The sequence below is a fragment of the Mandrillus leucophaeus genome, unplaced genomic scaffold (genome assembly GCF_000951045.1).
Source record: "Mandrillus leucophaeus isolate KB7577 unplaced genomic scaffold, Mleu.le_1.0 Scaffold1372, whole genome shotgun sequence".
Taxonomy (NCBI): domain Eukaryota; kingdom Metazoa; phylum Chordata; class Mammalia; order Primates; family Cercopithecidae; genus Mandrillus; species Mandrillus leucophaeus.
In genome coordinates this window covers 109,536-133,685 of record NW_012101335.1, presented here as the reverse complement: position 1 = coordinate 133,685, position 24,150 = coordinate 109,536, and the positions used below count along the sequence as shown (strand labels likewise).

The 24,150-nt window shown below is 57.9% G+C and overlaps 2 protein-coding genes across 5 annotated transcripts in view; one reads left to right on the top strand and one right to left on the bottom strand.

Moving 5' to 3' along the window:
* The window catches only part of SLC5A10 (solute carrier family 5 (sodium/sugar cotransporter), member 10), an 81,704-nt gene that overhangs the window by 28,847 nt on the left and 28,707 nt on the right, over positions 1–24,150 (bottom strand). The gene's annotated exons all lie outside the window — the stretch shown is intronic.
* Positions 11–24,150, top strand: part of FAM83G (family with sequence similarity 83, member G) — a 33,591-nt gene continuing 9,451 nt past the window's right edge. The window contains exons 1-3 of the mRNA XM_011973428.1: positions 11–576; positions 15,655–15,822; positions 23,844–23,968. Of these exons, the coding sequence (XP_011828818.1) occupies positions 55–576; positions 15,655–15,822; positions 23,844–23,968 (815 nt within the window). The 5' untranslated portion in view covers positions 11–54. The remainder of the gene's footprint in view (positions 577–15,654; positions 15,823–23,843; positions 23,969–24,150) is intronic.

Sequence of the window (24,150 nt, the reverse complement as noted above, 5' to 3'; positions counted from 1 at the left end):
GGAGCCGGACCTTGCCCACCCACCCGCGGCAGCAGTGCCCGGGCAGGCGGCACCATGGCCTTCTCCCAGGTGCAGTGTCTGGACGACAACCATGTGAACTGGCGCTCCAGCGAGTCCAAGCCGGAGTTCTTCTACAGCGAGGAGCAGCGGCTGGCGCTGGAGGCCCTGGTGGCCCGCGGCCGGGACGCCTTCTACGAGGTGCTCAAGCGGGAGAACATCCGAGACTTCCTCTCGGAGCTGGAGCTCAAGCGCATCCTGGAGACCATCGAGGTGTACGACCCGGGCTCTGAGGACCCTCGGGGCACGGACCCCTCCCAGGGGCCCGAGGACCACCGGGCGGGCGACGGAGAGGAAGCCAGCGGGGCGGATGGGGTCCCCACCGAGGCTGAGCCGCTGCCCTCCCTGGAGTACTGGCCCCAGAAGTCGGACCGCTCCATCCCGCAGCTGGACCTGGGCTGGCCCGACACCATCGCCTACCGCGGCGTGACCCGGGCCAGCGTCTACATGCAGCCCCCCATAGACGGGCAGGCCCACATCAAAGAGGTGGTGCGGAAGATGATCAGCCAGGCACAGAAGGTGAGGCAGCGTGGGGACTCCGGGAGCCAAGGCCCAACCAGCGACCGGACCCCTCAATACAGGCTCACTCAGAGCCCCAGACGGGAGCCCAACATGGGCTTCTAGGGATCTCTGCTGTTTCCCTGGCTGCCTCCTAGGTGGAGGTTTCCTCCCCACCTTTGTGGGGATCCGCAGTTTCCTTGCAGGGTAGGGTTCCCAGGTCCTAGCAGGTGACAGTGGGCTGCCCTGTCTCAAAGGGCCTCTGTATTGTTGCAGGGTGTTTCTGGTTCCCCAGAAGAAGGCACCAAGATAGGGTGGAGTCGGGAGGGGAGGAACCCCAGGGCTTCCTCTCACTTTCCCTTAGAGTGTCTCCGATTCACTGTGAAGGCCCCCACACACCATGAGCTCTCTGGTGGGGAGAGCTTTTGTTGCGGGGTGAGGGGATAGGCATGGTCCGAGTCCATCTGAGACTGGCCTGGAGGTCCTGGTTCAACACTGCCTGTTTCCTAGCTGTGCTGAGCAACTGGGAGCAGATTGCGCACCCTCTCTGAGTCTGTTTGTGAGCTTTGCAATGGTGGAAACTTTCCAGGCCAGGATGCACAGGTGAGGACAAAGCCTTCTTTGGCCCTCCCATTCTCCAACCCTTTTGGGCTATGCAGTGCCCTAGCTGTGGGGGGCCATTCTTGGCTGACACACCATCACACATTCTCAGAAGGGGTGCTTGCCACTTGCAGAGATAGCTAGGCCACTGCTGGACAGCTGTGACCATGAGCAGGTGCTAATGCCTGCTGCACGTAAGTAGCTTCTCATCGTTGCCAAGCACATCTTGACTTGATAGATAAAGCTTACCTAGTGAGCTGTGTTGAGAAGGGGATTCTGAAGTCAGGTCTGGGCCTCAGGTTGTGGGATGAGGTCTTCCTTGCTGGGTCTAATCCCTTTATACTTCCAATCCCAGAGCAGAGCAGCCAATTGCACAAGACCAGAATGCTGGCTTCAGAGACCATCCTGGCTAACTGACAGGGCCTTGGGGAAGTTTGTACGCAGAGAAACCAGAAGTGGGTCAAGAACTGATGAGGTGACCCCGGTGGCTCCTGGCCCTGGCTCCAGTTTCCAGGAAGGTGGAGTCCCTGCCCAACAAGGGGACCAGCTGGGTCAGCTAGCTGGGTCGGGGTGCCTGGTCCCCAGCCTGACTGCTCTCAATTCACTGACTGACCCTGGGCAACTTTGAGGCTTCGGGTTTTTGGTCTATAAGATGGAGGTGGTGCAGATGAAAGCTGCATCTTTGCCTATTGTGAAGATGGAATATCGGGTGACAAAAGTAAGGAAGGAGTTAGAGGAAGAGGAGGAGGAAGGGGAGGAGGAAGGGACTTTCATAGTTTGCAGGCTGAGAGACCCGCCCCACACCTGCCATGGTGTGTGGGAAGTGCTGCTGACGTCTGTGACTGGTGGAGATGACTGGCTGGAGGCTAGAGAACCCAGTCTCCACAGAGAGCCTGCTGGGATCCCATTACCCAGCCTCCACTTCCATCTTGAAAACAGGGAAACCGAGGCCCTGGGTAGGGGGACTTGCTGTGCCAAGGTTCCCACTCCTCTGTGCCTCCCCTCCTCGTCAGAGACAGGAAGGAGGCAGATGGGAACAGCCAGAGGGTCTCCTCTCTCACAGACAGACAGATTCCCCACCCAACGATGGGCCAGATAGGGGCTCCCAGGGCCAGGGCTTCCCCTGCTGACTCCAGGCTCCTCCCTGAGTCTCTGGCTACAGCTGTGACCCAGCCACTCCATACAGTCTCATGGGCCACCTGGAGCTTCCTTTGCTTCCCACAAAAGCCCCACAAGGTTATTAGTGTCACCTAAGGTGACATTGCCTTCCTTTGCTTCCCACAAGGCTATTGCTGTCACCTGTCTAAGGTGACATAGCCAGGAAGAAGCTGGTCTCCAGTTTGGGTGCCAGTCTGTCTACACGGCCCCACAGTGAGTGATGTCCTCGAGCCTCAGACAGACGGGCCCTGCTCTCTGCTTTTCCAGCCCTCAGGATGGGGCACTCACTGCTGAGACTGCTCCCCACTCTCAGACCTCAGGGCGTCCTCAAGCGTCCCAAAGTGGGGGCCTCAGAGGCAGTAGAGAGTAAGCCCCTCATCTGACAGACAAGGACACTGAGGCACAGAGAAGGACAGGGATTTGTTCATGACTCCACAGCACTGTGGTGAGCCAAGCCCCTGCTTTCTGCCCTGGGCACATCCTTCCCTGCCACATCTGTCCTGGGACCCGTGGCCAGCATGGCATATGTGGGCGGGGATAATAACAATAGCAAGTGCTGATTGAGTGCGAGGCGCTTTATAATCTCAGCTAGTGTTATCTGTCCCATTTTTCAGATGTAGAAACTTGTTAGTCCCTGCCCAAGGTCACCTAGCTAGTTCTCGGGTGGAGGGGTGGGGATCAGGCCTGTGTTTCCCTCAAACTCTAGGCTACCCCTCATGCCCTGGCCCTGGCAGGACAGAGTGACAGGCCGGGGCTGGGAGAGGCAGCTCATCCAGGCCACTGCAGTCCTCCAGCTATCCTGCCCCGGCTGCTTCCCAGGCTCACAGGGGCAGGGCCGGGACGCTGACGGATGCTGACGGTGCTCTTTGTCTGCCCGCCTGTCGCCTGCCAGGAGCGCTCCCTGCCTTATCTCTCCCCATGAATCACCTTTCGTGCCCCTGCTCCCGCCTCCCCTTCTCACTCTGGTATTGTGTGGGGAGAACTCTGCCTGCCCCCTGCCTGGGTTGGGGATCCCTCTGCCTGGGCCCCCTCGCCGCACACTGGCCCCTTCCCACCGGGGGCTTCAGGCTGGGGCTGCTGGGGCTGAGTCAGGACAGCCCAGCCCGCCGCCTCCTCACTCACCTTACCTGTTGTCAGCACAACAGGCAGACCCTGGGGCAGGGAAGTGACACAGCACTCAGGGGAGCGGCTGTGTTCCCGTCAGGACTGCTGTCAGTCCCCCCTTCCTGCCCCCCCGTTCCCAAATGATTAGAATGGAACTAGTGGACAGCAGGACTAGGAGCCAAAAGTCCGTGCTCTGCCTCCGCCTAACTGTGACCTGGAACAAGCCCCAGCTCCTCTCCAAGCCGCAGTCATCCCATCTGTAAAATGGGTACAGGTCTTGAAGACTGTTAGGGGCCCCTTCAGCACTGATACCTTGCTGCCTTGCGATCCTAGACTCCCCTGGGTCAAGAGGCCAGTGGGTCCCGGGTCTCACTCCCAGCACCTTGTGCCCTCCGAGCCTAACCTCCAGCCCTAGTGGGCTCCAACTCCAAGATGGAAGGTCACTGCCTGCCCCTCCCCCAGCCCCAGGAGCCATGATTTATCTGGGGAAAAACCTGCTGTGGGGTTCCAACTGCATACCAGAGGACGGGCCTGTAGGATCACGCCTGGGAGGGGCGAGCCCCGGCCTCGCTCGGCTGCAGCCTGAGAAGGGGTGAGGCTGGGCTGGGTTGGGGCTCCCTCAGCGAGAGCTGGATGTAGATGTTCCAGCTGGTTCCTCCAGCAGGTGCTGAGCCCCCCTCAACCTGACACGGCATGGGGGCCCTAGCAGGATCCCTCACCAGCCCCAGGGTGAGGCCCCAGGAGCAGGGATGGATCACACCTTCCTTATTTCACAGCTGAGGAAACTGAGGGAGGGTGAGGCGCCGGTGGCCAGGGCCAGAACGCTGATCTCTGCATGCCAGGCCAGGGCTTGGGAACAGACCCAGAGAAATAAAGTCGAACCCAGGTTTCACGATGCCTGATTCACCCCACATTTTTTCTGTCAGGCCCCTGCCTTCACACGCTGAAGTCCTGGCCCACAGCTTGGCTCTGGGAGAATAGAAGCAGCTTAATGAGGCGCTTACTAAATGCCAACCCCGTGCCAGGTGCTGAGCGGGCACTTTACCGTGCTGTGTAATCCTCCCCACAACTCTGGAAAGTAGGTGTTGTCTCCATTGTGCTGCAGATGAGGAAACTGAGGCTTGGTGGGGCCCGGAGGTGGCAAATAACTTGCCCGAGGTCACAGAACTGATATCTGGTGGGACTGGGCCCAGACCCCCGGCCCTGAGCACCCCCCATTCCCTGGAGAAGCAGTGTCACTGTTCCTTCTGAGCCCTACCCCTGCATGGGACCACCAGAGCCTCGCTGCTGGATCCTGTTGTTTACTGATTTAGGACAGTAAAAGCGTTTTTTTTTTTTTTTTCCTTTTTGAGACAGAGTCTTGCTCTGTCGCCCAGGCTGGAGTGCAGTGGTGCAATCTCTGCTCACTGCAACCTCCGCGTCCTGAGTTCAAGCGATTCTCCTGCCTCAGCCTCCTGAGTAGCTGGGATTGCAGGCGTGCGCCACCATGCCCAGCTAATTTTTGCATTTTTAATAGAGACGGGGTTTCACCATATTCGTCAGGCGGGTCTCGAACTCCTGACCTTGTGATCCACCCGCCTCTGCCTTCTGCTGGGATTACAGGCATGAGCCACTGTGCCTGGCAGTAAAAGCGTTTTCATGAGACTCCTTGGCAGCTAAGTACTGGGCTTTCTGGAGGAGAGCTGGGATGGGGACTCACAAGAACAGGGTGAGCTCTGTGGCCTGGGGACCAGGAGGAAGGCCACTCATTGCATCCTTTAGCTGGGCAGTGCCAGGACAGCTCCCCACACTGCCAGAGGCCACAGGTGGCCCAGTTGGCTCTTTGGGGGGCCCACAGCTGGCCCAGGCTCCCACCACAGGTCAGAGAGTGGGTGGGGAACCATCTGATAAAGGAATCCCAGGTGTTAACTCCTGTGTGCTCCAAAGTCTCCCTTCCCCGCGGCGCTTGCGTCTTAATTAAGAGTTTCAGGAGAGTCGGGAGCAGCCCTTCGAGGAAGGAGCTCTAAGGAGAGAGTGCCTGCCCGTCTGGGCACTCCATTGGGAGAGGCAGCTGCTCAGCCACCGGGTTGTCCTCCTTCCCATGACCCCAAGAGCCAGGGCCTGCCGTCATGTTCGTATCACAGCTGGGGAAACTGAGGCTCAGAGTCGGCTGGGGCCTTCATAAGGTTACACCAAAGGTCTTAGATGTGGCTGAACCTGGATTGGGTCTCGCTGGTTGGAGAGGGTCTCCCTGAAGCTGAGGGTCCTGGCCCCTGGGCCAGCAGAAGGTACTGGTCCCACTTAGCCACTCGCATGCTGCAGGACTCTGGACCTCAGTTTCTTCACTTGTAAAATGGGGATCAGGCCTTGTCTTGAAGCAGTGACAGACAGGAGCATCCAAAAGCACTGAGCTACCCTCTGCCTCGCGAGCAGCTGGGGAGAAAGATGGGGTCTCGCCCTGTGCCGTGGCCCATGTTGGCCCCAGCCTGGCAGGCCCTAGCCTGGGTGGGCTGTCCTAGTCCCCTTTAAGGGTCTGAATGACCCCTGGCCTCGAGTACCTTGCCAGGTTAAATGCCACGTGGGGTCGTGGGAAGACAGGCGTCCATATTACTGGGACCCAGGCATGAGCCCCAGCTCTGGTGTTATCTTTAGTGGTTGCTCGGAGATAGTTACTTGGCCTCTCTGACCTTCTGTTCCTTCCTCCTCCGTGTCATGGTGGTGCTAACAGCTAACACCTGCCTCATAAAGTCATCGTGAGATTTAAATGGGAAAAAGTGGGGTGTGTAAAACACTCTGTGTCTGGCATGGAGCTGGCATTGGTAGATGCCAGATCTCTCCCCTCACCTCCTCCACCTTCACTCCTCACTCCTGTCCTGAGAGCTTCTCTCTGGGAGTAGTCGGGGGGTGGAAGTGGTGAGCTTGCTGTCCTGGCAGAAGTTCAAGCAGGGGCTCAGTGGAATGCAGCAGAGAGCATGTGGGCACCAGGTGGCCTGGAAGCCTCAACCCTGCCCTGGCGTGCTTTGTGACCTTGGGCAAGTCCTTTCCAAGCCAGGCTTTCTGGGGCATTAGGATGCTTGATGGCCCCAGTGTCTGCTGCTCTTGGACCCTGAGAAGCTGAGGTTTTAAAGGCTTTTGAATCCGTGGTTCTGAGATTTTCCTGTTTGAAAATTCTCAGCTGGTGCCATTTGCTGCCCACATGGGATGGTCTGGTTGGCTGGATCCTGTGCCTGCAAGCCTGGAAGCTCTGAGGATTCTGAAGCTCCTTGCGGTCAGCGGGAAAGGATCTTGCCTTCTCGCCTCATCCACAGGGAATAGCCTTGGTCACCTCATGGCCTTTCTCTAAGCTTTGCCATCCCCTTGTCTCTGCAGTATTCCTGAGCCGTGGCAAGGAAGCTGATGTCCGTCTGGGGGAGGTAGGAGACTCAGGGTAGTGCCTCCATGCCACTGGGCTAGGCAGAGCCTCCTGGTCAGAGCGCTCTGGGCATGACTAGCTTGGGCTTCTTGACCCCGACCCACTGCAGCCATTTGGTGCTCAGAAGGCCTGATCTTCCTTTAATTGGCCTTAATGAGGCTTCAGTCTTAATAGTCGGTGGGGAAGGTGTTCACAGAGCTGATGAACGTCAGAGGGGAACGGGACCTCAGAGTTCATCCAGTTTCACTCCCCATGTTACCAAGAAGAGAAACTGAGGCTTAGAGTGGGAAGTGACCCGCCACAGACCACCCAGGGGAGGCATGGCAGAGCCAGGGAGGCCTAAGCATTGACCTTCCAGACAGTGCTGAGGGTCAGGTATTTGTTTCAGGAGCTGAGGTGGGCTCTGGGAGGCTGTGGGTGGGTTCAGAGCTTGGAATGGACACAGGGTCCCCCGTTAGGAGAAAAGCCTAGGAACAGGAGGCCTCTGCCACTAGTTGACAGGGTGGCACTGGGACAGTGACACCCCCTCTGGAAAACGGGAGTGGCCATCACCACCCCTCCCTGTCTCCAGAAAAGGGACACCTGTATGCGTGCCAGCTGGTTGACCTAATTATCCTTGCTCTGGCTGGGGTCAGCATTTGTTACCAAGTACACAGACTCCCTTTACCCTGGGAGGCAAGATGAGACTGTTAGCTAAACTAGTCCTCTCGGTGACAGGCTTTCAGAGCCACTGTATGGGCAAACTGGTTTGGAGATTGCCAGGAGGTGGCAGGGAGCACCACCCAGGGATCCTAGGAGGCCTTCCTAACCCAGAGAACCTCCTTGGGCCTCTTCAGATGGCATCTCACTAATCCTGCCAGCCCCCTGCGGGGGAGGAGGAGGGGAGGGGGAGTAGGATCATGTCATGAGCATAGAAAAACTGAGGTGCTGCAGCCAGGTCTGTCCAAACTGTGCTGCTGGAGGACGGAGTTGCGGCTGGAGGAGGGAGTGCAGGTCTGCTAGTAATGAATTCTCTCAGCTTTTTTGTATCTGAAAAAGTCTTTAGTTTGCCTTTTGTTTTGAAATGTATTTTTGCTGGGTATAAAATTCTAAGTTGATTTTTTTTTCTTTTTCCATTTAGTGCTTTAAAAATATTGCCTGTTGTCTTGTGGCTTGCAGTGATTCTGATGAGAAGGCCACTTACTTTGTTCCTTGACATGCAGTTGTCTTCTCCTCTGGTTGTTTTTAAGGCTGTCTTTGTTATTGACTTTAAGTGATTTGATTATGATGTGCATTGGTAGAGTTTTTTCATGTCTCTTCTGCTTGGCAGTCATTGAGCTTCTGAGACCCGTGGATTTAGTCTTTTTTTTTTTTTAATTGAGATAGAGTCTTACTCTGTTGCCCAGGCTGGAGTGCAGTGGCACAATCTCGGCTCACTGCAACCTCCACCTCCTTGGTTCAAGCAATTCTCCTGCCTCAGCCTCCCAAGTAGCTGGGATTACGGTCACATGCCACCATGCCCTGCTAATTTTTGTATTTTTAGTAAAGACAGGGTTTTGCCATGTTGGCCAGGCTGGTCTCAAACTCCTGACCTCATGTGATCCACCTGCCTCTGCCTCCCAAAATGCTGGGATTACAGGCATGAGCCACTGCGCCCGGCCTTGGATTTAGTCTTTAATCAAATGGTAGAAGTGTTTTGGCCATTTTTTTTCTATTTATTTATTTATTTATTTATTTTTGGTCTCTCCCTCACTCCCAACCCTTGTACCTTCTGAGACTGCAATTACACATATATTGGATGGCTTGAAGTTGACCCACAGTTTGCTGATGCTGTGATTATGTTCTTTCAGTCTTTCTGTGTGTCATCTTGGATAGTTTCTACTTACATGTCTGCAAGTTCACTAATTTTCTCTTCTATAGTGTCTAATCAGTTAATTCCACCTGTTACATTTTTAATCTTAAATGTTGCATTTTCACCTCTTGAATTTTGATTTGTTGGCTTAAAAAAAAAAATCTTCCACATCTCTACCTAACTTTTTGAACACATGGAACACAGTTTTAACTGTTTTCATGTCTTTGTTTGCCAATTCTAACATCTGTATCATTTTTTGGTTGATTTTGATTGTTGTTTTTTTTTTTTTCTCATGTGCATCATGTTTTCCTGTTTCTTTGTGTGTCTGGTAATTTTTAATTGGATACCAGGCATGTTGGATTTTATGTTGTGGGCTGCTTGTAGTTTTTGTTTGTTTTGTTTTCTCCTTTAAATATTTTGGATCCTTGTCCTGAGATGCAGTTACGTTACTTGGAAACCATTTAATGCTTTTGTGGCTTCCTGTCAAGCTTTATTAGGCAGGTCCAGAGCCGACTTCACTCCAGGGTAGGAGTTGCAAATTATGGACCCTGGGCCTGTTGCCGGCTTTTATAAACAGTAGAACACAGACATTTATTTATGTACTTTGGCTGCTTTTGTGTTACACCAGCGGATTTGAGTAGTTGTGACAGAGAACGTATGGCCCTCAAAGCCTCACATATCTACACTCTGGTTCTTTAGGAAGTTTGCTTATGCCTGGTCTAGGACTTATTTGTCCACTGCTGAGGCAGTATCCTTCTGAGGACCCCCCTGCAGGCCCTGTGTGTTAGGAGGGGTTTCTATTCTGGCTGGGGGCACATACACTATTCCTGGTCCTGCGTGAGCACCAGCGATTGTTCCAGCCGCCCCCTTCTGGTGGTTCTCTGCTCAGCCTCCCCTTTCCGGTGGTTCCCTTCTCAGCCTCAGTAGTTTCCTCACGTTCGGGTGCTGCTCGGCCATCAGCCGAAGACTCCAGGGCGACCCTCTGCAGGTCTCTAGAGTTCACTCTGTGCAACTCTCTCCCCTGCGGCACTCCGTCCTGCAAATCCTAGCTGCCACACTCAGAGTGAACCCTGTCTCTCCTCAACTCAGGGAGACCACAAGACTCCACCAGGGCGCCCCTCCCTGTGCTGCAGCCTGGAAGTAGTGGGGCAATCCTAGGGTTCAGCTGGTTTGTTCCTCTTCTCTCAGGGATCGTTGTGCTGATTGAAGCCTGTTGTCCGTGGCATCATAGATTTTATCCGGGTTTTTTATTGCTAAGGCAGGAGGGTAAATTCCATCTCTGTCATTCCATTATGGCCGTAAGTGGAAGTTGAATCCAAGGTCATCATGGCCACCACCTCAATCTTTAGGACAGTCTGCTGCATTCCTGTGAGCAGCCCTGACACGTCACTTACAGCCTTTCAGCTGACCCTGAGGGAAGTGAGACGCTCCTGGCCTGTTCACCCCAGAGGGAGCCGTGGGTCTGGTGGGATGGGACTTGGGTTAGTGGGAGGACGAGGAGGGTCCGTGCAGCTGCTGTTTGTGCATCCCATGCTGGGCCTTCACCTGCATGAATTCACTGTAATTTCCAACAACCTTGTGGGTGGGGATTGTTACTGTCCCCGTGAGGAAACAAAGGTACTTGCCCACGGCCATGCAGCTTCCCAGGAGGAGCTGAGATTGGAGCCAGCGGGTGCGGAGCCCGCACTGCCACTGCCTGGGCATCTGCCATCAGAGCTGGAGAATATCGAGCCCCAAGATGAGAGACTGTCTCCATCCCCTGCACTTCTCAGATAGGCCTAGGGACTTGTCTGCAGTGTGCACAGTGTCTATGGCTGCTTCAGGGCTCCAGGCTCTGGGGCAGGCTTGGGGGTATCTGTCCTCCACCTGCCTGCAGCATAGTGAGGAGGGAGAATATGGCCACCTCTCTGCTCTCTCTTTGTAAGGCTTGTCATGTGCAGGTTGGAAACTGTCCCCTCTTACCCGACTCTTGGGACTCAGTCCTTGGGGAGACTCCATTGCTGTGCCTGAGAAGAAATTCACAAGTGATACACGCTCAACCCGGACAGGTCAGAGTGACGACACGGGAGGCTGGGGCTGCACTGGAGTTGGGATTTGAAGGACAGGTAGGAGTTGTCTGGGCAGATGCAAAATGGGCAGGTGGCAAGGAGAACAGCATGTAGGAGACAGCTTGAGGCAGGACACATCGGGGAGAGGGGTCAGGACGCGTCCGGGAGAGGGGTCAGGACACGTTGGTCAGGGCCCCCCTGAAGAGGTGCTGCTGCAGAAGCCGGGCCTGCGCACCCATGATTTCCCACCATGTTCGGAACCAGGCCAGCCCGTCTTGCCCCTCCCCTCCTCCCCAGGCACCTCTGTGGAGACCTGTTCTACCCACTCGCCCTGCGAGGGCACTTCTGCTTCAAGAGTGGTTCTGTGGTCACAGGAAGGCTAGGAAACAGCTGTTGTGGGTGTCAGGAGCCACAGGCTGTTGTCGGTACCTGTGAGGCAGGAGCCCTGTGGGGAGGCAGGGAGAGGGCGGCCACCAGCACTTCCTTTCCCAGACCTGTGGGCGCAATGAGATGTGCTAGCCGCCCAGACAGGCTCTGCCGGGCACCGGGCAGGGAACAGGAGTTGGGGTCCCTCGGCAGGAACATCAGAGACAAAGGGCCTTGGACATCTTGTCCACCTTCTCCTTTGGACAGATGAAGAAACTGAGACCCAGAATGCAGGTGTGGCTCGCCCAAAGCCCAGCCTAGAGCTCAGGCGCCGGGGCTGGGCCCACTCCGCCCGCTCCACCCGTGCTCAGGGGGACTCCAGCTGGGGCTGAGGGAGATTGAGGAGGCGCATGCCTGTGCTCCCTGCCTCTGTGACCTAAAGCCCTGTCCCACCCGCAGTGCCCGCAGCCAGCGTTATGGGGCTTCAGGCCGTGTCTGCTGGGGGTCAGTGGCCACAGGTGGGGTACTCCTTTGTGTGAGATGCTGTCACCCCTCCACCCCAGCTCAAGCCGCTCCGGTCACTGCCTGGGTGATGGAGGTGCTCCTGGCAGGGCACTGGGGATCCCTATGCAGCACCACCTTGGACCAGTGCCCTCCCCTCTCCTAGCCGCAGTTTCTGCATCTCTCACATGGAGGCAGATGTTCACCTGTCCCAAGGACACAGAGGGACGCAGGGGATTCGAGACACAGGCAGAAGACAGGGTAGAGAGGGCCGGCGGATCCACTGGGCAGGGAGGGTACAGCATGGGAGGAGGTGCTCATAGGGCGGGGCGCTGGAGGGCTTACGCATATGGACGCCCCTGGACAGACATGCAGGAGGCGTTTGGGCACCAGGAGCCCCCAGGGAGAGGCCTGGGCTGGGGCAGGCGCAGGCTCGCTTTTGGCTCACTGGAGCCCAGTGCCCATCCCACATCCCTGCTGGTGTCCCAGCACGTGCAGCCTGCCTGCCTCTGCCCCCCAGGTGTGGCCGTCCTCCCACACCCTGCCATCTTGGGTCATCCTCCCACACCCTGGCAGGAGCCAGATGGTTGTCTTGGGCATTGCACCTCCTGTGTTCTGCAGCTGCTTCTTTGAGGCCTCAAGGCTGCCCAGCAGAGGCCTGTCCATCAGTAAGATGCACAGGGACCACTGGGCTCCCTCCTTCACCTGGGAGCTGGGCTGTGTGGCCTGCGCGGCCTGCGCAGATTACAGACTGCTGGGCTGGGAGCTGCCCATCGGCTCTGACAATGGGGTCTGGGGTGCAGGACACGCACGAGCCCGCCCACCATGCCTGCCCCTATGCCAGCTGCTCACATGGACGTGGCTGGTTCCTGCCTCAGGAGCGGAACAAGCTCAGTGCTGGGACGCAGGCCACCTGCCTCCTGCCCAGTATGGCCCCTGACATACAGCAGGCAGAGCTGGTCTTTGGAGTCAGCCTCCCCTCTCATTTCCACAGCCCTTGCCCTGCCCAGGACCTCTAAGAGGACGTGCGGGCTTGGGGCCGCGGGAAGCATCTGGTACTTTTCTTGACTTGGGCCAGCTCTGCCAATGTGTGAACTGGATGGAACCACAGGGGCAAGCCAGGCCCATATCCCCACTTGACAGATGGGGAAACCAAGGGCCCAGGAGGGGCTGTGGTCCCAGGTGCCCTGATTCCTGCAGTCGTTCCTGGACCAAGCCAATTGGTCTTGTTCTCAGTTGATAACAGCTCTCCAAGACCTTCCTCAAACCAGGCCCCATCCTGGGCCCAGACAAGGGCTCTGCTCTTGCTGAGCTCACAGTGCCACGAGTGAGCTGGGCCTCCCAACAGAGTTAGGCAAGGTAGCCAATGCCTTTGTGCCTCAGTTTCTTTATCTGCAAGATGGGAAGAAGAACCACTGCCTCCCGGTGTGCTTGTGAGGACTGAACAAGGTAACAGCTGTAAAGGCTCCTTATAAACCATCAAGCAGCCCAAGGGCCCAGGACTGGCGCCCAGTCGCTTGCGCAGAAGGTGCTCTGGGTGGGGCAGGGCCCTGGGTTCTAGCCTCAGTCATGGACTGTGATCCCAGCTTTCCTGTGTGTAAAATGGGAAAGGGCATGACAGGACTCAAGAGCCCCCAAGAAACCTTTGTGACTCCATGGACAGGCCAGGCTATTGGGGGTTGCCTATGGAGCACCAGGCACCCCCTCCCCATCCCCAGCATAAGCTCGCACCTGTTACAAACCCATCTCTGACCTCGCCAGGCACTGAGCCCAATGCCTGGGGAGAGCCAGCGCTGTGGGGGGATCCATTTTGGGGTGCAGGCCCCAACATATCCAACCTGACAGCAGATGGTCCCTGGATCAAGCACCCTGCTGGCTGAGGACAACGTGGGGAATGGCGCACATGGCACGGGTCCTGCTGGGGCACGTCCCCCAACCCAAGCCCAGGCAAGTCCCCATCTGCCATGGTAGGCAGGCCCTGGAGCTCTCCAGGGAGAAGCATGCCTGCTGCGCCCTCATTAGGCTCTTTTCCAGGGTGGCACGTGAGGCTGTTTGCCTGCTCAGAAGTGGCTTAACCAAGGAGATTCCGGGGCTGCAGTGGCTTTGGGTCTGGGAGATCCCAGGCAGGGAGGACCCCGCTACCATCACACACCCCTGCCCAGTGTCTCATCACCCTTGACTGGTGGCTCAATCCAGGGTCATGGTGACCAGCCCGCATTGTGTCTCCTCTGCCCTCTCATCCGCCCCCTCTCCAAGCAGTCTCTGGCCTTCCTTGAACATCTCCTGGGTCAGGGAGTGAGCTCCCTCTCAAGATCCCTGTCTAACCTGGGGCAGCCCTGGGGGCAGCAAGTTCTTCCCATCTGGTGCCAATTCTGCCTCCCCTGCCAGTCGTAGACCCTGCATCAACCAGCTACTCCCTCTGCCTCAAAACAGCCCTTCAGCAACAGAGAGATAGGGAGCAGTCATCTCTGCAGAGGACAGAGAGAACCCTAGGCCTGGGAGTTCTGTGAGTCTCAGCTGGTCGCACACCTCTGCTTCTGAGCCCCCACTGTCTGGGGGGGGACCACTGTCTCGCAGGCCCTCCGAGACTAAACATCCAAGGCAAAGGGCTGGAGATCAACCCTGACCTGACTCGGAGGTGGGTCCAGGCCCTGGCCCAACTTGCTTTGTGACATCCAACAAGCCTTACGACCTCATTGAGCCTCAGTTTACCCGGCTGCATGCTGGGCTGTCACCACCATGGTGCCTGTGAGAGGCTGCAGGAGTCAGACTGACAAGACCCCCTGTAAACGGTAACGTGCGGGGTGACTGTGGGAGAAAGGCAGCAAACAGGCGTCACCAAGCGCCCCCCGCACCGCCCCCAGTCGGGCTCTTTGCAGGTGCTGCGGTATTCAGGTGTGCTCAGTTCTCCTGAGAGATGGAGCCTGATGTAGTGATGAGAAAACTGGGTCCAGAGAAGCCAGGTGTCTCGCTCAGGGTCACACAGTGAGTCTGAGGCAGGGCAGGTATGGAGCCCTCCCCTCTGCTGGAGTTTGGGCTTTGGTGCCAGATGAACGATGGGTGTCAGCAGGGGCCTGAGGCCCAGGAGGAGCCCAGATGGGCCTGCAGGGGCCAGCCTGGTGAGCTCACTGTGGGGCGTGCACACATATCCCCAGCAGGCTCCAGACCGCCTCCATCACCCTGAATCTCCACATCCCAGTAAGGCTGACTTCTGTTCCCTGGCAAACCTGGGTAGTCTGTAGCCTGACTCTGTCCCCAGCTTGCTGTGTGACCCAGGGCAGGTCCCTCGCCTCTTCTCCAGGGGGTCCTCAGACCTAGGACAGGGATGGTGGTGCCAGCCTCGGAGGGTGGGAGGGGTGGGGCCGCCCAAAAGCGGGACATATGTCTGCATCAGCAGTGTGGACGGCTGTGGCCAGGCACAGGCCCTGGCCTGACTCCCTCTTCTTGCTGCCCAGGGACAGGGAGGGGACTAGGTGTGAGAGAGGCCTGACAGTCACTGAGCCTCACTGGGGCCGGGCCCATATCACCTCATCCTGTCCTTCTGCATGCTCCACCTCACACCTTCACCCACCCAGGATCCCTGCCCTGTTGGTGGTGCTTGGCTGGGCTAGGGGTAGGTAGGTATACCCTGACCACTGAGGCCCCACCCTGAGCCAGGTCCAGCAGGTCACCTGCTGTGGGGACAGATATTGTCAGCTGACAGGAAGAGCACCTGGGTTTAGGCACTGGCCAAAGTCCACACCAGCCCAGGAATGCAGGGGAGGCCCCAGGGAGCCGCCACACCAGCTGCTGCCCTTCCGGTCATTGACACATCAGGTTCATCTCAGCATCCCCAGGTATTACAAGGAGGGCAGAGTATAGCCGGCCCTGGCCTGGGAATGCACCGACACAGGGCCCCTGGGCTGAGCCCAGAACTGGGACTGCAACTAGAACTTCAGGGCAAGAGAGGCCCCTGGTCCTGGGCCTGAGGCTCCAGGAGTGGGGCCAGAGTGGGCATCCATGAGAGGCTGATGGCACGGGAGGGCTGTGCGTTCTGCCAGGGCACCCTATCCCCACTGCTGCACCGTCTGACAGGCCCCAGTCTCTCTTCTTGCTCCCAGGTGATAGCTGTGGTCATGGACATGTTCACCGACGTGGATATCTTCAAGGACCTGCTGGATGCCGGCTTCAAGAGGAAAGTGGCCGTGTACATCATTGTGGATGAGAGTAACGTCAAGTACTTCCTGCACATGTGTGAGCGGGCCCGAATGCACCTGGGACACCTCAAGGTGAGCACGCTCCTCACTTGCCTGGGTGACTGGAGAGCAGGGGTCATTCAGTCTGTCAACAAACACTTGAAGTACCTGCCTGCCCAGGACGGAGTCCTGTGCCAAGCACTGAGAGTCCAGTAATTCTAGAGCCTCCTGCCAAGCAGTCACCTAGCCTCTGCTTGAATTCCCTGAGGGACAGGATACTCACTACCTCCAACGTGGCAGAGATAAGATATGTGTTGATGAGGTGCTTGCCGACCAGGTGCTGGAGCTCATGCCAAGTGCTGCATCATGTTATTTCAGAGCAGCCCATGCCACATCGGTTATCTGTTTGCTTGCATACCTCTGGTGATAGTGTGCTCACTCCTTCCTCAGGTAGCTCGTGGCCTTTCTGGAGAGCTTCAACTCCCAGAAAGAGCTTCAACTCCCAAGTCCTTTCTTGGGTTGAGCCAAAATCTGTCTCCTTAGAATGTCCATTTACTTGTTTTAGGATCTGACTCAGACGGAGGAAGCTCCTTGAGGCTGGAGTCAGGGAAAGCTTCCTCGATGGCTGCTCAGTTGAAGTGAATTTGAGGCACAAAAGCAGAGGAGAAAGAACCTCTGGGGTGGGGGAAACCACGGAACAGAAGTGGATCAGAGAAGGCTGCCGATGGGGTCAGGGTGGGCTGTGGTTCTCAGCACTGCTTTGCTGTGTGTCCTCGGGCATGTCGCCTCCCTTCTCTGGGCTACAGGATCTTATTGGCCCAACGCTCTTCTGCCCAGACACCCTGGCATTTGGTGTCTGGAGCGCTCCTTCTGCTAGCCATCGCTTGGCACCTGCTGTGTGCAGAGCGCTTCCCTGAGAGCAGATCAGCGTGCGTGATGACGGTGAATACTTCTTTTGCACTGACCGTGCGCCAGGCCCTGTCACAGGCACTTTGCATTGGTTAATTTAATTCTCACAACATCCTAGTGGGATAGGGAGTTGTTCCCATTTTGCAGATGAGGGAATAGAGCCACATACCCCGTGTCACTGCTAGTAAGTTAAAGATAGTGGGGTAGGGGCCAGCACCAGACCCTTGGGCTCAGCACCAGCGTCTGACAGGTCAGGATTCTGCAGGTTTCAGGCTTGTGGTCCTAGGAGAAGGGGCACCACCAGTCTGGTTAACAAGGGGCTGGGCTCCACGACTGTAATTTGTCAGCATTTGTCAAGCGCGCCCACCCCTCCTCTCCAACCCCAACGCCTCCGGCTGAGTCCTTTCAAGTGGTTGTGAGCACTCCGTGGTGAGTCTCTAGCTCTTGGGACATTTTTAATGTGGTGTCCCTGGTGGGTTGGCCCCAAGCCCCATGCCCACCTCACTCCCTGCCGCGTAATTAGCGCAGGGAATCGATTCCGGTGGCAGACAGCTCATGCCGGAGAGAGCCACAGTGTGGAAAGGCCACTTTGGAAACCTGACTGCAGAAGGCCTGGCCCTGCCCGATGCCCAGGAAGAGACCCCAGTGGGGCCCCACCAGCACCGTGCCCTTGCCCCAGGCCCAACGAGTGCTTTGCTCTTCCCCCAGTGTGCAGACGCAGGCAGGGAGCAAGCCTATCGGTTTGGAGCAGGGACCCTAACCTGGGACCAGCTGCTCCAGAGACCTCGCCTTCCACCCAGTGCCCCCAGGCCCCTTCTCAGCGGAGAAGCCTTGGCTGTTCCTCTGCTTGCAGAGTTCTGAGTTTCCAGGAAGTCGGAGGCAATGGGGCAGGTGGGGGGCCTGGAGTGCCTGGGACTGAAGGGGCCTTGAGGTCATTCAGATGAGGCTCCCACAACACAGATGGGGAAACTGAGGTCCGAGGGAGGCCATGCCTTGCCCAAAGCCATTCCCAACAATTTAGGGGTGGCGCCTAAAAGCCAGTAGTGAGAAATCAGCTCTGATAAGGAGGATGCAGATCCCTGGTACTCAAGCAGCAAATAATAAACAATAACTGCAAATAAGAATGCAGAGCATCAAAGGATGAACTTGATCCCTCATATTAATTTCTCTCATCCTTTTTATTGGCTCAACCAATCTTCTAGGACTCCCACCCCACTCATTCACACCAACTGCTCAACTATCAATAAACCTAGGAATGGCCGTCCCACTATGGGCAGGGGAGGTCATCACTGGCTTCCGTTATAAAATCAAAGCCAACTGCCAGCGCAGCCTGCCCTGGTGCTGCCCACACGGCTCACTGGCCACTGACCTGCCGTGGGACCTGTGGTTCTACCTCTTGGGCCTCGAGTGCCCCATGGCCGTAGTGATACCTCACGGGGTTGTGTGAGGGTGAAATGAAAGGAGATGGTGGTTGTAAAGTGCCCTGTGTGCTGAGGAAAGTTATACAGCTGCTGGCAAGAACCATACATTCTAAACCCCAGGCCCTGGAGTGGGACAGGGGCTTGGGTGTGAGGCCTGCCCTGTCCCACCCCCAGCCCTTCCGCTGGCTGTGACCAGCCAGGCAGGGGAGGGCAGCTGGCACTGCAGGTCCCTGGCCCAGCCTGCCCTGCTCGGCCGTCTCACTTCCCCAGGGAAGGTGGCAGGGTCTGTAAGGTGACGTATCCAGGAGCTAGAGGCCTCCATGGGAAAGTGTGCCCTGGCTTCCTCATTCTCGCCTCTGAGCTTGCCCTTCCACAGCCCTGGGCGGGTGGCCAGAGGCCCTGAGAGCCCAGCCCAGTCTAGTGTCACCCTGTTGGAGGGCCTGCCTTCCCCACCTACCTCCCTCGCCTTGGGCTAGCTGGGCCCAGACCTGTCCCAGGAGCACTTCCTTTGCCGATAATCCCTGGGCCTGCCCTCAGCTGCCGCCACCCCTGCCCAGCTCTGCACCAACCTGCCCCAGCTCCTTCGGGCCCAGGGTACAGGTTTTCTGGTAGGGTCATCCTTATGACCTTGGGGTGTCAGGTGCCAGTTTGGGGGTGATAGCAGGAGCCAGTCCTGAGCCCCAGCTGTGCCACTTGCATGGTAACCTTGGGCAGAGTCACTGAATCTTTCTAGGCCTCCATTGTCTTGTCTGCAAAATGGGGATATGGTCATTTATTTGTCAGGGCTGCTGTGAAGAGTGAAGGAGGCCGTTTGTGTGGTGGGCCTTCAGTCGTGAGCTGCCTTCCCATCCTGTCTTTGGCTGGGGACAGGCACAGCCCCGCCATGAGACGCAGCTCTGGTCTGAGTGCCGAGCGGCTTTCTTTCCCTCTGCGCCAGGGTCTGGCCATGGTTCACCCTGACTCGGCTCCTTCCTCCTGAGCATGGAGCCCACACCAACACACTCTGGAAGCTCTGCCCTGTTGCTTGGGCCGAGCCCACTCCTGGTCCCCAGGTGAGGCGGGAGCAGCGTGCACCAGCGTCTCCCCAAGTGTGGGGCTCCCAGCCATTCCTGAGCACCTCAGCCAGTCGCCCTGGCCGGCCCCTGATGGCCTTCCAGGTGGGAGTATAGAAATGATCACCCCAAATGACAAATGGGGAGCAGGCCTTGGGAAGAGGGCCAGACCTTTCACTGCCACCCCCTAGGGTCACAGGACCAGGCCGCATGACTTGGCTGCTTTTGGGGGTGATACTGGGTGTGGGGGGATGCTCCCGGGCTAACAGGAGACAGGCTGGGCCTGAGGCTCCCAGCTTAGGACAGACAAGAGCCATGAGATGCCTGGGCCATCTGAAAAGCTAGTTGGCTTCGTACAGCCAAACTGGAAAAACTAGCAGCCCCTGGGCAAAGGCCAGACTGTTTCCCATTTCTGGTGAACAAAGAAACATTGGCTGGATGGCCATGGGAAGGCACGCGGTGAGGACGTGAGGATCACTGCCGCTCAGGCCGCACGCTGGACACGCCCGACGCAGCCCTTACGCTGCCCAGGCTCTCCTGGTCCCCGGGGATGCCTGGGTCTTGCTGTCTCTACTTGGGCCTGGGTCTGTGATGGATTCAGGGTATAAGGCAGGGGTTCTCGAACGGGGGGATTCACTCTGCCGAGGGACATTTGGCATTTTTAACTGTCACACCTAAGGGGTACTACCAGCATTGAGTGGCCAAGGATGTTGTTAAACATCCTACACTGCTGGGGACAGGTCCCACACAAAAGGGGACATGTATCAGTTGCGCAGAGGCTGAGCAGCCCTGGCCTAGGGGAGAGAGGAGCTCCTCAGACCAGGGCCTTGGAGCCAGGCTGGCCCTGCCCCTTCATGCCGTCACGTACTTTGGGCCAAATGTAGTTCACAAAGGGCCCACCACCCCAACTTCACAACAGCCTGGAGAAGGCCAGGGTGAGTGTTGACCGCCCTTCCCCACCCTCCACAGAGATTGAGACAGGCCCTGTAGAGGAGAGCGGAGGCTGCTGGGGGCCAGCACCTCAGGCAGCCAGGCTCCCGCCGCCATATTGGGCTCTGTTCTTGCATTCCTCACACTAGGCCTGGCCTGGCCTCAATGTTCCCAGCTCAGACCTGGTCAGGATGTGTCTCTGGGCCTCCCCACCCCTCTGCTGGGCCAGGAGATGCCGACAGGGCCCTGAGGTGGTGGGTGATGAAGAAACCCTGTCCTCAGTCCCGGCCCAGCCCAGGGCTACTGGGAGACAGTGGGCAGGTCACTTCCCCTCCCTGAGCCCACCAACCACCCACCCCATATGGCTGACAGTCTTGGCCTCCCTGGGGAGTCTGTGCCTTCCTGAATATTTTGTGGTCCTCTGTGTTGGTCCCCCACAGCCCACTGTGCCACTTCCAGTTCATGGGGCACCCACTGGGAGCCAGACACTTTCCCTGGGTGGGCCCCGCCTATACTGTGGCTCTATTCAGTCCTCACAGCAGCCTTGTAGCACACGGATGAGTAGGCCCTTTCATAGATGAGAAAACTGAGGCGTGGAAAGAGAGGCCTTGGTTGGCGTCCGTTTGGTGCTAGGACTGGAGCCTGTTTGACTGGAGCTCAGGAATGCCTAGACCCTAGACCCACTCTGCTCCAGGGACACCTGGGCTCAGCCCCCTCTGCGTCCCACCAGCGGGTTTGGTACAGTTGGATCACGAGTCCTTTAAGCACATGTGGCCTAGAGGCCTGCGGGGATTGGGGGCAGGGTGCTGTAGTTTGCCCCAGCCCTGGAGTCCCCACCTTGCCACCCTCTGAGAGCAGATGAAGCACCGCCCGGCCATCCTCTCCTGCCCTGACTCGCCCTTGACGTCCTCTCTTACGTATGAGGAAACTGAGGTCCCAGAGGGTCCACAGACTTGCCCAGGGCACCCCTCTTGGGTCAGCCCCGGCGTCCCTCCACCCATTTGCTGTCCTCTGCCGGGGGTGTCCCAGGAGCTCAGAGACAATACGGCTTTGTGGGATCCTCCACCTCTGCACACGCGAGCCCAGAGTCTTGAGACGTTACCTCATCCAGGCCAGGCCCCGTGGGGTGGGGCCCATCCAGGCACAAGCAGGGGAGCAGGTCACGAGGCAGGAGGTGGGGGGCCCTGCTGCAGGCCCCCACCTGCTGCTGAGCCCCAGGTAGAACGGGCCTAAGAGTTGGAGGCCCGCCCTGCTGTGTGCTAAGGGAGACTAAGGCCCAGCAAGGGCCTGGGACTTGCTTCGAGTCACACAGCGAGTCAGCGGCCCAGCCGAGGTCTGCGGCTTACATGGAGTCTGAGTCACTCTGAGATGGAAGTGGTGACTTTCCGAGCCCTCATCAGGACAAGGTTTGGGATGGGTGGGGACAGACACTGTCCAGAGGGGTCCTGATACTGGTGGCCGATTTTCCAGGCTAAGGAGGGGCCTGTGGCTGGGCCAGGAGCCCGCAGGAGGCGATGGAGCTGGGGTTGGTTGGGCTCAGTGACAGGGAAGGCCTTGTACCTCCTCCAGGATCTTTGTCTGACTTCTCAACCCTGAGCGTGCTCTGTGTTGGGTACAAAGTCACGAGTGCTAATTGTCCTGGGCCATGGCCAGCTTCCTGCTGTGCTGGCTGTGTGCAGACCTGCAGCCTGCGGGGCGGGGGAGGGGGGAGCCAGCGAGGGCGGCCCAGAGCAGATCTGCCTTCTGCACTGGGCCCTATGACAAGGTGATCGTTTATCCCACGGGTGGGCATCAGACAGGGACTCACCCACGACCCACACCTGCCCGCCTCTGTGGTTGCTGGCCTGGGGCCACCCCAGCCCCAGGGGTCTGGGACACGGAAAGGACTGACGGGGCAGGAGGCTGGATGGCATGGCGGGCGGCTCTGCTCTCTCAGGCTCCGCTCCTCTCCCATAGCATTCGCTTCACACACCCACTCCCTGATGCCAGAACTGCTCCTGAGATGCACACCCAGCCCCATCGCTTTTGCTCTAAATCCTCCCATCGCTCCCTGTTGGCCCCAGGGCCAAGCTCAGGCCCTTAAGAAGGTACAGGGTCTTTTGCCAGGAAGCCCGTCCCTGCTCGCTCTGCAGGCTCCGTCACCCACCCGTCCTCCCCTGAGGTGCTCTTGTATAAAGGCCTCTCTTCCTGGCCTTTGAGTCCCTTCCCTGGAATGCTTCCCCACCTCCCCCTGTGACCCATGTCGTCCTTTCCTGGGAGCCTCCCGGCTAGCCCTTCACACTTCAGGCTACTCCTCTGCAATCCTGGGCATTCAGCTCGTTTTTGTTTACCCTCCTGCCTCCCCTTCACCTCCCGGGGGGATCCTCATCACAGGCATCTGTGTCTGCAGCTGGGGGCCTCGGCAGGGGTTGGTGACTGTGTGAATGAGTGGGGTGAATAAGCTGGGGCCAGTGAGTGGGTGAGGGGACAGACCAGTAAGTCACAGCTCAGCCTGACTAAGAACATGTCATAGCCGAGAGCCAGAAGCTGGCACAGAGCCCCTCGGGAGGGAGTGAGACTCCCATCACAGGAGGCATGCAGGCAGACCAGTCAGGAATCCCTGGAGCTGGTGTTAAAACTGAGATTCCCCACCTGACCGCAGGTCTCCTGAGACAGACCTTCAGGGCACCCAGGAGCATTTCTTACAAACTGCCCTGGACACGGGCCAGATGAGCCCCAGATCCGCTTTACACCTGAGATTCTACTTCGGGATGCCCTTGGCCATCGTCGACACCTGGGTTTCAGCCAGGCTCGCCCTGCCCTTCCTGGGGTCTGCCGTGCCCAGCACCAGCCTTTACCGTGTGCTCCTCCCTCACAGCAGGCCCTGCTACCAGGGGAAGGGAAGTCAGCACCTGGAACTTGCAACACACAGGCCCTTGGCAGCTCCAGAGACTCCACACTGGGACAGAGGGCCCTTGTGTGGCCAGGGTCCAGGAAAAGGCTGGTGACAACCTGGTCTTGGAGCTGAGGCAGTTGAGGGACCCGCTGTGCTCCTAATGCCCAAGGAGCCCTCTTCTCCTTGGGTCGCATCTCCCTTTGCCACAGTCTCTTGAGGGCCTTCCTGGTCTGCTCCTGGGCCAAACTGTGTAAGCCGGCACCGAATTGAATCTCTGACCATGTACAGGACTTGGCCTGGGTGCTGGGTGGTGTCCTGGCCATGGGGAAGGAGAAAGGTTTGCTGTGAGTCCTGCCCTCAGAGCAGAGCCCAGCAGAGACTGGGGTGTTGAGAAGCACAGGGGAGCGGCCTGGTAGGGCCACGCACCCTGGAGGGCCACAGACTTATTGGAGTGTAAGGCCCAGATTCCGAAGGGCAGGCCCCCTTCCTGCCCTCCTCTGGCTGCATCACCCCCTAGCCATCCACGAGACACTTCTAAAACATGTGCACATCACCCTCCCGCTCAGGACCCCACCATAGCATCCACTACCCATGGCAGCATTTCCCAAACCGGCTGGCTGTGCAAGCCTTTTCCTGCCTGATGCTGCTCTTCAGACACCTTTGGGGCCAAAGCTCAGACCATCTAATCCCACCCGCTTTGTACCAGTGCCTGCCCCCTCTGCAGCTTCACGGCTCAGCAACTCCCTCCTTACCCTGGGCCCTGCAGTCCCAGACACACCAGCTCCTTCCTCCAGTCCTTATAGCCTCTTCCTTCCCCTCCTGACTACCCCAAAGTCGCCTCTGAACCCTGGGCAGCTGCCGTCCTCCCCTCGCCCTGTGTGGTCAGGGCTGCAGTTGTGTAATTCTGTCTCTTGGTTCCCAACACAGAATCTCAGAGTGCGGAGCAGCGGGGGAACCGAGTTCTTCACACGGTCGGCAACCAAATTCAAGGGTGCCCTGGCCCAGAAGTTCATGTTTGTGGATGGAGACCGGGCAGTGTGCGGCTCCTACAGGTGATTCTCCAGCTTTCAGGGAAGTTGTGGGAGCCAGTCTGGTTCCCAACTGGCTTCTGTCCTTAATGCTAACTTACGACACCCTGGTTATTCCAGTTATTGATCCCAAGGCTGCTGAGGTGTGCGCAGGGCTGGAGCACACCTGCCTGCTTGTCTGTCTCTGGAGGCAGGCAGAGAAGGGC